The 14,974-nt window shown below is 36.6% G+C and overlaps 1 protein-coding gene across 2 annotated transcripts in view; it reads right to left on the bottom strand.

Annotated features, from left to right (window-relative positions):
- Positions 1 to 14,974, bottom strand: part of A2M (alpha-2-macroglobulin) — a 49,418-nt gene that overhangs the window by 16,274 nt on the left and 18,170 nt on the right. For both annotated transcript variants that reach the window (XM_012458407.3, XM_012458408.3), the window contains exons 16-22: positions 12,316 to 12,477; positions 11,754 to 11,865; positions 10,456 to 10,573; positions 8,227 to 8,455; positions 7,349 to 7,475; positions 6,885 to 7,006; positions 6,198 to 6,249 (exon numbers count right to left, since the gene is read on the bottom strand). In XM_012458407.3, the coding sequence (XP_012313830.2) occupies positions 6,198 to 6,249; positions 6,885 to 7,006; positions 7,349 to 7,475; positions 8,227 to 8,455; positions 10,456 to 10,573; positions 11,754 to 11,865; positions 12,316 to 12,477 (922 nt within the window). The remainder of the gene's footprint in view (positions 1 to 6,197; positions 6,250 to 6,884; positions 7,007 to 7,348; positions 7,476 to 8,226; positions 8,456 to 10,455; positions 10,574 to 11,753; positions 11,866 to 12,315; positions 12,478 to 14,974) is intronic.

Below are 14,974 nucleotides of genomic sequence, written 5' to 3'. Positions count from 1 at the left end.
AAATGCAATGGCCAAAATTAAAAATTCAATAGAAAGCTCAACAGCAGACTCAATCAAGCAGAAGAATCAATGAGCACAAAGGCAGAATATTTGGAATTATCCAGGCAGAAGAGCAGAAACACAAAAGAATGAAGAAAGCTTAAGGAAATTATGGAACATCATCATGAAATTAAACCTTTGCATTAAAGAAAGTCCAGAAGAAGAAGAAGAAGAAGAAAAGACTAAAAAGCATATTTAAAGCAATAATGAAAAAAAAAGGGTATAGAATCAAGAAAATAAAAAGCAATAATGGCTGAAAACTTCCCTGATCAGGAGATAGATGCCAGCATCCAAGTACAGGGGGCATAGAGGTCTCCAATTAAATTCAAATCACAGTTGTTCACTAAGACATAATAAACTATCAAAAATCAAAGACAAAAAAAAATTCTGAAAGCAGAAGGTGATAAGAAACACATCACATACAAAGGAATTCCAGTACAACTTTCCATGGATTTTTAGCAGAAACCCTGCTGGCTAAAGGAGAGTGGGATAATATATTCAAAGTGCTGAAGGAAAACAAAAACAACTTGTAATCAAGAATTCTTCATTCAGCAAAACTGTCTTTCAGAAATGAGGGAGAAATAAAACATTCCCAGAAAATTAAAAGCTAAGGGAGTCATCATCCTTAGGTCTGCCTTCAGGAATTACTGAAGGGAGTTCTTTAAGCTGAAACAAAAGGCTCCTAATTAATAACACAAAAATACACAAAATGTAATGGTATAAGTAATACAGAGCTATATTCAGAATACTCTATGACTGTAATGATGGTATTAAAGCAATTTTATCTCTACCACAAGGGTTAAAAGACAAAATATTAACAAGCATAGCTAAAAATAAATTGTCAATAAATACACATTACAAAATGATGTAAACTCTGACATCAAAGACATAAAATGTGTGTGGGGGAGTAACAGAATGCAAAGTTAAGTTGTTATCCGCTTGAAATCGACTGCAAACTTCAGAGTAAAAGCAAGGCAAAAATCTTCAATAGAAGCACAGAATGAAAATTTAAAAAGATTCAAATCATACCACTACAGAAAACCATAAAACCACAGAGGAAGAAAGCAAGAGAGGAACAAAGAAGCAAAACAACCAGGAAACAACAAAATGGTAGTACCAAGTCATTGTTTTAAATTAATAATTACCTTGAATGCAAATGGACCAAATTATCCAATTCAAAGACATAGAGTGACTGAATGAATTTAAAAAAAGACAGGACCCAAACATATGCTAATTACAACAGACTCATCTAATTTTTAAGGACACATATAAACTGAAAGTGAAGAGAAGGAAAAAACATGTTCCAGGTAAATGGGGACCGAAAGAGAGCAGGGGTAGCTATACTTATATTCAACAAAACAGACTTAAAGTCAAAAACTGTACAAAGAGAAAGAAACAGCACATTATATAATGATACAGGGGTCAATTCATCAAAAGGATATAACAGTTGTAAATTTATACACACCCAACATTGGAGCACCTAAATATATAAAACAAATATTAAAGTTTGAAGGGAGAGATAGATTGCAATGCAATAATATCAGCATCTGTGAATTTCAACATCTCACTTTCAAAAATGAACAGATTATCCAGACAGGAAATTAATAAGAAAACGCTGGACTTGACTAACACTTTAGACCAAATAGACCTAATGATACATACAGAACATTTCATCTCAAGCACACAAGAAACATTCTCCAAGACAGATCATATTTTAGCCCACAAAACAAGTCTTAGCAAGTTTTAGAGGACTGAAATTATATCAAGTATCTTTTCTGACCACAATACTGTGAAAACTAGAAATGAATAACAGGAGAAATTAGAAAAAATTCACAAATATATGAAAATTAAACAATATGCTCCCAAACAGCCAATGGGTCAATAAAGAAATTTAAAAGGAAATTAAGATAAATGATCTGCACATGTACCCCAGAACTTAAAGTGTAACAATAAGAAAAGGTTAAATGGTAAAAAAATAAAAAATAAATGCACTTGTCTTAAGACCTCCTCCCTAAGGATCTCATAAAATAACCAGGAAAGATCAACTATCTGAGAAGAGAAGAGACTGGGAGTCCTCACTGCACCCAGATAGACTTTTCATCTGGTCTTCTTAAGGCAGTTTTAAGAGCTTGCCTGTTGGACTTTATCTGTATAAGGCAACTTTTGCTCCTGTGAAGCTCCACCCCTCACTTTCCTCCTGGGTCCATTCATCCTCCCTAATGATTTACTGTCCCTCAAAAGAATTGTCTACATCCTCCATCTCTTCCTTATGAAAAGGGGTATATAAACGTCTGTGCCATGCTGGGTAACTGGGTAATCTTTATGTGACTTCCCCATGCATGTTAATAAATTCGTATGCCTTTTCTACCCCCACACCAAAAAGATGCATGAAAATGGAAATGGAGCATAACAAAACAGCATAAAGCAAAAGCAATTCTAAGAGGAAAGCTCTTAACAATAAACACCAAAAAGAAGAAAAAACTCTAATAAAAATATTAATGATACTCCTCCGAGAAGTAGGAAAGGAACAAACTAAGCCAAAATTGGCAGAAGAAAGGAATAAGATTAGAGCAGAGATAAATCAAATAGAGACTAGAAAAAGAATACAAAAGATCAATGAAACTAAGAGTTTTTTTTTTTACAGACAGACAAAAACTTTTAGTTAAAGACAAAAGAGAAAAAGCCCTCAAATATATAAAATCAGAAATGAAAGAGGAGAAATTATAGCTGATACCACAGAAATACAAAGGATCATAAGAGAATATTATGAACAAGCATACACCAATAAATTGGATAATCTAGAAGAAATGAATACATTCCTAGACATATGCATACTACCAAGACTGAATCATGAAGAAATAAAAAAATCTGAACTGACAAATAATGAGTGAGGAGATTGAATCAGTAATAAAAAGTTTTTCATTAAAGAAAAGCCCAGTGACTGTTGGCTTCACTGCTAGGTTCTACTCATCATTTTAAAAAGAATACCAATTCTTCTCAAATTCTGCCAAAAATATGGAAGAGGAAGGAATACTTTCGAGCTCATTTTATGAGGCAAACATTACCCTGATACCAATGTCATACAAAGACATTACAGAAAAGAATTACAGGCCAATATTCTTGATGAATATAGATGCAAAAATCCTCAAGAAAATACTAGCATACCAGCTAAGCATGGTGGATTACACCCGTGGGTGGCTGAGGTGGTAGAATTGCTTGAGCTCAGGAGTTCAAGTCCAGCCTGGGCAACATAGCAAAAGCCCGTCACTTAAAAAACTAAACCAACTAGCCAACCAACCAAACAAAATAAACTAGCAAATGAAACTCAACAACACATTAAAAGGGTCATCTACCTAGTCAAGTGGGATTTATCCCTGAGATGCAAAAATTGTTCAACACATGCATATCAATAAATGTGATACATCACATTAACAGAATGATGAAACCCTACGATCATCTTATTAGATGGAGAAAAGTATTTGACAAAATCCAATGCTCTTTATGATAAAACTCTCACCAAATTAGATATACAAGCAATGTTCCTCAAAACAATAAAGGCCATATGTGATAAACCTATAGCTAACATACCCAACAGTGAAAAATTGAGAGTTTCCTTTAAGATCTGGAACAAAACAAGGATACCCACTGTAACCATTTATTTTCAAAGTAGTACTGGAAGTGCCAGGAAGAGCAATCAAACATGAAAAATAAATTTAAAATATCCAAACTGAAAAGGAAGAAGCAAAATTTTCATTGTTGGTGATGACATCTTATATATTGGAAACTCAAAAGACTCCACCAAAGGGCCACAAGAACTAATAAATGAATGCAATGAATAATGAATGAAGTTGCAAGATACAAAATCAACACATAAAAATCAGTAGTATTTCTATACACTGACAATGAACTGTTTCTTTTTCAAAAAAGAAAGAAAGAGAACAATCCCATTTATAATAGCTATGAAAAAAATGTAGAAATAAATCTAACCAAGGAGGTAAAGTGTACACTGAAAATTACAAAACTCTGATGAAAGAAATGGAAGAGAACACAAATAAATGAAAAAAATACGATGTTTATGGATTGGAAGAATTAATATTGTTAAAATGTCCACACTACCCAAAGCAATCTACCTATTCAATGTAATCCCTGTCAAATTACTGATGTCTAGTTATGAAATCATAAGCGTCATCAACAGATGAATAGATAAATACAGTAAATATGCACATGGAATTGCACTCCATTTTAAAAAAGAAGAACATTCTGCCATTTAGGGCAGCATGAATAAACCTGGAGGACATTATGTTAAGTAAAATAAGCCAGGTACAGGAAAACAAATATTGCATATTCTCGCTTGTATGTGGCAGCTAAGCCATTCAAATTCACAGGAGCGGAGAGCAGAATGGTGGTTATGGAGGATGGGGCTGGAGGAAAAGGAAGACGATGTTCAAAGGACACAAAGTCTCAGGCAGAAGGAATACATTTTTTCTTTTTGGGATCTATCACACAGCATGGTGAATAGTTAATAATAGTATATTGTATGTTTCAAACTTGCTTAGAGCATTTCAAATGTTCTCACCACCAAAAATAAGTACTTGAGGTTAGCTTGATTTAATTATTTCACATTCTATTCATAATTCAGAACATCACTTTGTATGCTATAAATATATACAATTAGAAATGGTCAGCTTACAATATAATTAAAGAACCACCACCACCAAACAAACAAATAAAACAATGCATATCTATGCATATGCTCTCTGCCTCAGGAAGTTAACGTTTTGGTATCTACCCTAGCTGTACTTGCATATGTTCATAAGGAGACTATTATTATTATTATTATTGAGACAGTATCTTGCTCTTTTGCCCACCACAACCTTCACCAAGGAGGCTATTATTATAATTAAGTAACTTTTTTTTTTTTCAACTAGCAAATAGTTGAAAAAACCAATAGAGTAAGACTAAAATACTAAGCAGAATTATATTGATGTATTGATAATATGGGATTAAAACAAAAGGAAAGATCTAGATCTACAATTTAACATAGATAAATCTCCAAGACAGGATGCTGAGTAAAAAACAAACAGTGACTTATAGAATGAAACTTACACAGTTTCTTATATGTAAATAACACATACACAAACATATGCATCTACCCGTATTATTTCTAAAGATAAATGGATGACCATTAAAGTACTGAAAAATGTTCAGGGGGGTGACATTAACCTTTAAAATGATGTTCTGTTATGGTTTTTTAAAGAATATACTTTTGTATAATTAGGTAGGCAAATTTGATTATGTTGGTAATTAAAATAAAATTTAATAAAGATATTTGATAATTAGCCCTTTTACCTAAGAAATAAATCAAAACAAGGAATTCAGACATGGAGAATTCATGATAAAAGGATTGAAGAATGATAGGTACCAAATTCACTTAAATGCAGTAGCAGGCTAAACCACAAGGAAAATATGTTTTTGGAATACATTTTATATGTTGCAACATGAAAAACATAGTGAATAGAAATGCGTAGGTAGTCAGGGAAAGGCAATGAACATATGTATGATGTTGATTCAATGTTGGTTTGAAATGAAAATGCATTGTGCTGACAAATTTTTTAGTGTACTACATCTTTTACTGTAACTTTCTTCAGTTCCTTCTCAAATGATTGATAGGGCATTAGGTACAGGATAGGCATCTAACAAATATTAATACGACAATAATGGTAAAGGCCATGACAACTCTTTCTTTGGGAAGTAGCAATCCCATTATCAAATACTGTTGGCTATGCAAAACTCAGTGTTAGAATGCCCTGAATTCTTCTGTCCACAGTTTGCATTACTAATTATTTAAGGAAACATCCCCTTTGGGAATATTCATTTTGATTCTACCACTTTCTACCTATGCCCATACCAAACACAGTCAGAAAGTCATTTGGTGTTGCATAGGTGCTGCAAGAGATTAAGACTTAGAATGCAGGCCTAGCCATCTTCTAATCAAATTACTTGGCCTTCCTAAGAACTATTTTCCCCATTTGTCAAATGCATTAATGGTGCTTCAGGTCTTAGATCACAGAGAAAGTATAGGAATAACATATAAATGTTCTTTGAATTTTAAATGTTAGACTTTAACGTTTTTTTAAATTATGATGGTTGACGCTTACCTGATGGACAAAGCAGGGAGTTGAATGTCGTTTCCTTCTCCAGTCCTTCAGGCTTTAGGTAAGAAAAAGAAAAGTGAGTGAGAATGGACTGACCTTCAGAACATGTGTGTTGACGGAGGGGCCACAGATATCTGGGTAGTGAAGAGAAGGATTTGAACTGCATTATCTAAGCAAATTCTGTACGTATAAGCAATATGAAGGAGGCAGTGTGATGCATGAACAAGTGAAGTAAAAACTAAGAAAGTCAATCAAGAGGAGGCTGGGCATGTGGTTCACACCTGTGATCCGAGCACTTTGGGAAACTGAGGCGGGCAGATCACTTGAGATCGGGAGTTGGAGACCAGCTTGGCCAACATGGTGAAACCCTGTCTCTACTAAAAATATGAAAATTAGCTGGACGTGGTGGTGCACGCCTGTAATTCCAGCTACTCAGGAGGCTGAGGCATGAGAATTGCTTGCACCCAGGGGGCAGAGGTTACAGTGAGCAGAGATTCTACCACTTCACTCCAGCCTGGGTGACAGAGCAAGACTCTGTCTCAAAAACAAAACCAGAAATCCCCAACAAAATAGAAACTAAATCAAGAGAGAGATAGGACAGAGAGAGACATGAGAATAATATAAAATATCCAGATATTATTATTACCCATATATATTATTATGGACTATATATTATTTAGGTTTACTTACTTCAACCAAAAGGGGCTTGATGATTGTATCTTTCTTTCCATATTCAGGGACTGAAGGCACCTCAGTCCCACACAGCTCTTGAGACTCTAGTGCCTCTGCACTCACAGTGAAATTCACATTTCCTTTAAAAAAAAAAAAGGCCAATAGAAATGAATACCATTTTTCCCTTTCTCCATGCCTCCAAACTCAAGATTTATAAATGTTCAATGCTCTGTAAACTTTTGTTTTATTAAAACACAGAAGCAGGAACAGAAGCATGCAAATGAGAGCTGCACGACATTGAGAATTCAAGGTGGAGATAGATGTTGGGGATAGCCTTGTAGGCATCTTAGAATAAAAGACAAAGGAAAAAAAACTGTGTCATCTAGTGGTCTTTTCCTGAAGGAAGTGGCACTGAATATAAGGTTCCCACTGCCATGTACAATCTTTGAGTACAGAATTATCTCTTGGAGTTTGTTGCTCACCTAATGACTTTGGGGTTATTGCCCAGGACACAGTTTGCCGCCCGTTCACACAGATGCAGTGAGGCCCTTGTTCCTTCTCCACTGGGACAGCTAGGAAGGTGGGAGAAGCTTCCAGCTGCACGCTGACCTGAAACCACACATAAGAAAGAGAGTAGAGGGGGAAGGAGAACAGAGGGCGAATGGGTTTGAAGTCAAGCATCTTGAGGAATTGGTTAGATTTCAGGTTGCCTCGCATTAAAGATGATATAAATGAAGATAAAGTACCTGAAATACATGTAAGTGGATCCGACATGTAAATCTGAGTTATTTTGGAAGCAACCTGCTCTTTCATGTGATAGGACCAGAAGAAGTGAAAGGTAATGATGGCATGCTGCTCTACCTCTTTGACCTGAAACCTCGAGCCTCGAATCTCTCAGCAGAGGATACAAGACTTATAAACAGTTATGGTTTCAGCAGACGTAAGATGCTCACAGATGGTTTCAGCAGAGGTAAGATGCTCACAGATGACTTTTAACATTAGGTTTAATATAATGACAAGTTAATATATGAGAACGTAGGAGCTAAGAAAGTTAAATATATGAGAATGTAGAGGTTGAAATCTTGTAGAATCTGTCATGAGAATAGAGTACTGACTTTTGTCATCCCTGTCAGAATTCTTCATACCACACAAACACTAACTTTGAAGGGTTATGATAAGGGCTAGAAACTTGCTTTATCGTGCAATTTGGTATCTGGAGATATCACAATCTGTAACTTATGCAATCATGAATATCTAGTGAACATATCTTGCATACAAGAGTTTGTCAGTACTCCTAGGAATGCAACTTTTAATTTACTTGACTGTTACCTTGTGTTTAATTTAGGAAAGAGATCCTTACCCGGATGCATTTGGGAAGGTAGTTTAGGACAGTGGCCTTGAGTGTGAAGATCTCTCCACGGATCACAGAATAGGGCATTGTGAGCTCCACAAAGAAGGGCTGGAAGGCTCGGAGAGAGGCAGTGGGAGAGATACCAAGTCCAGCATCTTTGGACAGGCAGAAGGCCCCTGCCTTCCACTCGGTGATGGTGTCAGGGACTGTTACTTCTACCTCAGCCTCACCTGCCGAGCTGGGGAGGAGGGCAAGTGAAGAACAGAAAATAAGTAGTTAAATACATCCTTTCTAGGGAAAGAAATGTCATGACTTAAAAGCACTCAATAGAAATATCAATAATGGAGAGTATAATCAAGGATTGAGATGGGGAATATAAGGCCTTTTCTTCCAACTGTTTTAAATTGTAGTATATCAGAACTGTCGCATAATCTTATACAGACAATATAGTTATAAATTAAATATGCAATTTGAGATTGTTCGTAAGTTCTCCTTTCTAAAATGCTATTCCACTGACGGCTGCTTTATAATTTTAAATTCTACTACTGTTGTGTATAGTGGACCTGATTGAATCTGTATTTAACTCAGGATTGCTAACCAATAAAGAATCTCCTACAGGCGTTAATCTGTGCAGTACTTGGTTATATTTGGTCCTTATGCCCATTTTCTGGAAATCTTAGAATTTGCACAAAATTTTTTAGCTCTGATGCAATTAGATTAGTGAGACTTCTTAGGTCTTTAAGTATTTATGTTAAACATCTCCTAAAATTAGCAATGTGTTTGAAAGAAGTACCTCAGTACTGAAAGATTAGCTAACAGCTCCCAGTTTCTCCCTGCAAGTGCTTTGTCTACTCACTTTCTCAGTTGCTGACTGAGTGTTAGGTTTCTAACTAGCCTGCACAGGGAAACAGAAGGGGCAGGGATACCTTACAGAGAGACTGAAAGGCAGTATGGGCACTTCCCATGCCTCCTTCCCCTGGCTTGCCCCCCAGGTAAAACCAGGTCTCCAACATACCCCTGGGAATAATTTGTCTATGCATCAAGCACCCCAATGTTTACAGCTCCTACCTAAGGATCTGGCTCCTAAATCACCTAGCTCCAGGAATAGATGGAGCTCTGTGTTCAGGAGTCTCCCTAGACCATGGTGAACAAGGAGGTGGTTTTAAATAGGCCTGTGAACAATGCCAGCAGCTACACCCCTAGCTCAAATCTCCCAGCTTCCAGTCTCTCCCTGGAGGGAGTTTGTCTACACACTTTTCTGGCTGCCATCTAAGGGTTGAGCTTCTAAACAGCCTGCATCTGGGAGTGAAAAGGACAGGTAAACAAGACTTCAGGAGCCTGAACATGGCCCTTCCCACTCTTTCTCCCCACCTGCCCCGCTGGCTTGTTTCAGGGATAAATCTCTGTTTCCAGAGTCTCTCTGGAAGGAGTCTGTTCACTCTCCTTGGTGCAAATGTACATTGCCACAGCCATTATGGAAAACAGTATGGAGATTCCTCAAAAATTTTAAAATAGAAACTACCATATGTCCCAGAAATCCCTCTTTAGTATATACACCTGAAGGAAATGAAATAAGCCACTTGTAGAGATGTATGTGTTTTGGTGTTCATTGCAGCATTATTCACAGTTGCCAAGAAATAAAAACAACCTAAGTGTCTGGGCAAATGGATAAATAAATTGTGGCTGTGCATAATGCGATATCATTCAGCCTGAAGTGGAAGAAGATCCTACCATTTGTGACAACATGGCTGAACCTGGAGGACATTATGCTAAGTGAAATAAGCCAGGCACAGGACAAACACTGCACGATTGCACTGGTATGTGGATGCTAAAAGAAGTTGAATACGTAGGAACAGAGAGTAGAACAGTGGTTGGGGTTGCAGGGATGGGGAGAAGCAGGACAAAGGGTACAAAGTTGAAGTTATGTAGGATGAATAAATTTAGAAATCTAATGTACAGCATGAGGACTATAGGTGATAATACTGTATTGGATACTGAAACCTGGCTAATAGGATAGATTTTAGGTGCACCTGCCACACTCACAGAAACAGGCAACAATGTGAGGTGATGGATGTGTTAATTTGCTTGACTGTAGTAATCATTCCACTATTGTGTATGTGTATATATATCAAAAAAGATTCATCATGAACATATAAAACAATAAACACCGAAAAACTAGCCAAGAATTAAAAACAGTGAGGGATATTTTGCATATTGCATATGCAGGACGTTACTTACTTCAGCACCACCAAATCCCAGATCCATGTCTCAGGGAAGTACTTTCTTATGGTCTCTGTGGGAGGAGGCTCTTCAACATGCATCATGAGTGCATGGCCTCTTCGCATTACATCTGAGTCTACGGTGGGTGAAAGAGAAGACAGGACGATAAACCTACAGATAAAACTTATGAGAGACTGTCATACTTGGCAACAAAATATCAAATAGTCTGATGAAATAGGAACAAGGAGAGGGCACTTGGGTCATCAGGGAAAGCTTCTTTGAGGAGGAAATAGGTTGGATGAATTAGGAAGTATCAGAATACCTAGGAGTGAGCTGGGGGAGGAGGAGCATAAGCAGAGACTATAGAGACTTTGGCAGACACGCTTGGATTGTTTGTAGGGCAGAAGGACTCTGTGGCGTCCTATGAGGCTGCTGCCACCGTGCTAAGTGGAGAGTGCTATGGCAAGGGGCCGTGAACAGGGCAGGTATCCAAGTTTGCATTGGTGTGTTCCTCTGCAGGAGCAAAGAAAAACTGACATAGACGTTATGACAGTGGCTTTGAGAAACAGTTTACAGGAGGGAAAAGTTCAATGATAATACACTCTTCATTTTCTGTCAGAAGATGACAGTTTCTTTCACTCTATTCACCTTCTACTAAGGTGTGCTGGTAAATATTTCACAACCAGCTCTCTGGGAAAAAAAAATACCTATTTTTACTCACCTATTCATGCACAAATTTACTATAAATCTTACTGATAAAGGATTATACAATATAATTTATAAATCATAAAATATGCAACAGACGTCATAGTAAATTCCATAAAGCCAACTGATTCTTCCCAAATGCTTTCCTTGATTTTGATCCTCTTTTCTCTGTATTCAACTTATCCTCAATCGTGATTTGACAACATGGGACTATAAATAGATGCGTGATTACTATTCAGTTCATGAAAGAAGTAACTCATGTCACTGATGAATGTGTGTGGTTCCAACATAAACAATGGCTGATGTTTTGGGGAAGCTGAACAGCTTTTTTACCTGACTGATTGAGAATGTAGCACTGTTTTGTGAACGTTTTTATTTCTGTTTACACTAACCCTATGCTTGGAAACTTTCTCTTTCCTTTTCAGCCCAACACAACTGTCTCCATTTACTAGAATTTGAGTTTATATTGCTATGTGACCTTGAGCAATAACCTTAATATGTATGACTCACAAGTCCTTTTTTTGTGTTAATTTTTGTTACATTGTACCTTTAAAACATTTAAAATTTGGTTAATATATTAGGTAATACATATTTATTAATCCTTTGTTTACCATAAACTACATGTCGTAGACCTTCAGGTGAATACATTGCAAGCGTTTCAGGCTGTGGACATATGTTGGGTTTATGAATCTTTGAGTTGGTCAATGCCTTTAAGCCCATGTCCTGCAAAGGAAATTATCATCTAATCAGTAAATATATATTATAAAATATTCATAGGCACATACTTCTTTTCATTGAATTTGACAAACAATCCAGTTAACTTAATATTAAACATTTAATGTTCACATCTGTAGAAGGGATATTCATACACTTAAGGAGGTAATTTTATTCTGTTCATTAAACTTTTTCAACAGTAATTATTTTATATATGTGATATTTATAAACATCACAGAGAAATTACTTTCTGTGAAAAAAGAAAACGAATAATACTCCAAAAAGTTCCAGTATAGTTCAGTATCTTTCAGCAGATCTGCTATTAGTGGAGAAACTACTTACCTCTTTATATCCCATTACCCTCAACCATGACATGAAGGCATTCAGATAAAGACTCTTTTCCGTGTATAATATTTTAAGAACCTTAAGAACAGACCATCTACAACATAAGGCATTTACCTGTAGGAAGCTATACATATCCTTTTCATTTGTACTCGATACTGGAGAATATGTGATTCCATTAATAAATACATTGTGACGACTGATGCAGTCTCCGTCGTCATGGTCATTCAAATACGCAGGGAAGCCAGTGAGGTCCTTTACTGGGAGCAGGTTATAAACCTGTACGAATACAAAAGACAATAGAGTAAACTTCTTTGTGATTTTTTTTTTAAGTTCAAGGAGAAAAGAACAGGAATAATGAACATCAGTCTTTCTTTGAATGCTCTCATTGCTTTGACGATTTATAAGAGAGGATATGGGTCATTTTCTTGACAGTGTTTCCATTTTGAAGATGTTGAACAATTTTAGGAGAAACACAAAATACTCCATCTAAGTACTCAAGGGTCATACTACTTCATTACGCAGTTCAGAGGCCACCACTAGACTCAACACTAGAATGAAATAAAATTTTATTAATTGAAAAATTGAGATCTGTTCTATTTGTGACATTGCACAAAGCTTTGAGATGATAGAAGGAAATGACAGTTTTGTGTTTATCTTGTGGCAAGCAACTGACTCTGTGTAACAAAGTTACACATGGATTGCTCTAAACAGGCACATGAACAGACATGTCCTCTCTCCACAGAACACAATGGCATTTTATTTATTTATTTATTTATTTTTTGAGACGGAGTTTCGCTCTTGTTACCCAGGCTGGAGTGCAGTGGCACAATCTCGGCTCACTGCAAGCTCTGCCTCCTGAATTCAAGCGATTCTCCTGCCTCAGCCTCCTGAGTAGCTGGGACTATAGGCGTGTGCCACTATGCCTGGCTAATTTTTGTATTTTTAGTAGAGACAGAGTTTCATCGTGTTAGTCAGATGGTCTTGATATCCTGACCTTGTGATCCATCCGCCTTGGCCTCCTAAAGTGCTGGGATTACAGGTGTAAGCCACCACGCCCGGCCTGTGATGGCATTTTCTTAGGTATTATCAGTGGAAACAAAATGCTCCAGATCTTCATATTGATACATAGAACTTTAACTGTAAAATTCTAGGCATGATGATTTTAAGTCCGTTTGAAGGAGAGAAGACAGACAGACATAAAAATTGTGATAGTGACATTGCATTATGTTTGTAGGAGTTTAAAATTGATTGACAAGAACAGATGAGCACAGTGAGTGGTGTGATGAAATTAGACACTTTCTCAAAGTCTCTTAACATCTCTCATTTTCTCTCCTCGCTTTATTTTTCTCAATTGCCTATTCCATAATTATTGTCTGTCTCATCTATGGGAATGTAAGTTCCATGAGACATAAATTTTTATCTTTCCAGTAGCTTACTGCTTGATCCCTAGCACTTAGTATAATGCCTAGAACACAGCAGGCATTAAATCTGTTGAATGAATGACCTACACTAGTAGCAGCAAAGTGCCACTGTAAAACACTAATCAAAGGTTGAGAAGAGCTGGTGTTTTAACTCAGGTCTACTCATAAATACCTGAACTTCTGCTTTATTATTAATAAATAGATTTGTCTGTTTTATCTACCCATCAGGGTTGTTATAATTTTAAAAATCCTTTTTGAGAATTACAAAATTATGTCATAAAAATGTAAAACATTTATATTATTTTCCCACAGATCCTCTTGAGATCCTACTGTTGAAATGTACTTAATGCTTCCTTTAGAAGTATTCTATTTTCAGTTAAAATCCCATTAGAAGGCCACACCAATAAGAAATATTTTCTTATAAGTTTCTATTTCAGGAAAACAAAAATATAAATTTCTCTTTGTTAAATTATGATAGTAGAAAAAACTTCACTACGAGGTTAGCATAATTGGTCTCATATTAAACATTTGAAGATGTGAGCCAACTACTGTTAATACATGCTGTTAACTAGTTTTCGTTGTTCCAATTCACCATACCCTTTTGCTATTTCTTCTATTAGCTTCATATTTTCAGAGTTCAATTATCAATGTTAATTATATAGTAATTCATTTTTCTTGAGTTTTGTTCCTCAGAGATGATATATATGTTCCCTCAGAAATTATGTGCAGCTTGGGGCAGCAATTATTTCAACTGACATAATTTTTCTTTTTTTTTTGAGACTGGAGTCTCACTCTGTCACTCAGGCTGGAGTGCAGTGGCATGATCTCGGCTCACACAACCTCCACCTCCCGGGTTCAAGCGATTTTCCTGCCTCAGCCTCCTGAGTAGCTGGGATGACAGGTGCCCACCACCACACCTGGCTAATTTTTGTATTTTTTGTAGAGATGGGATTTCACCATGTTGGCCAGGCTGGTCTTGAACTCCTGACCTCAAGTGATCTGCCCACCTCAGCCCACCAAAGTGCTGGGATTACAGGCATCAGCCACCGCACCCCGCCATAATTCTTACAAAAACAGAAATTTGATATTTCTGTTAGTCTGTGTAGTCTTAGTGCAGGTACATGCATCACTTTTGTTAGACTTTTTGAAATGTTGAAACTAGTTTGAAAACTCCTATTATTGGTTGCTTGGAGCTCTGGGATTTTAAGGACTTTGGGTAGGGCAAGGTCTTTTTACATTTCAATACATAATTTCTGAATGGCTTCTCTGATTGCTCAGTTAATCCTTTCTTTTAATTTGCATAACTGCACCTCTCTTATAGCAGTTTTCACAATCTGCTCTGCATTCTCTCC

This window comes from Aotus nancymaae, unplaced genomic scaffold (genome assembly GCF_030222135.1).
Source record: "Aotus nancymaae isolate 86718 unplaced genomic scaffold, 86718_ANA_hifiasm-v0.15.2.pri h1tg000016l, whole genome shotgun sequence".
Lineage (NCBI taxonomy): Eukaryota > Metazoa > Chordata > Mammalia > Primates > Aotidae > Aotus > Aotus nancymaae.
This window is presented reverse-complemented; position numbering and strand designations above follow the sequence as displayed.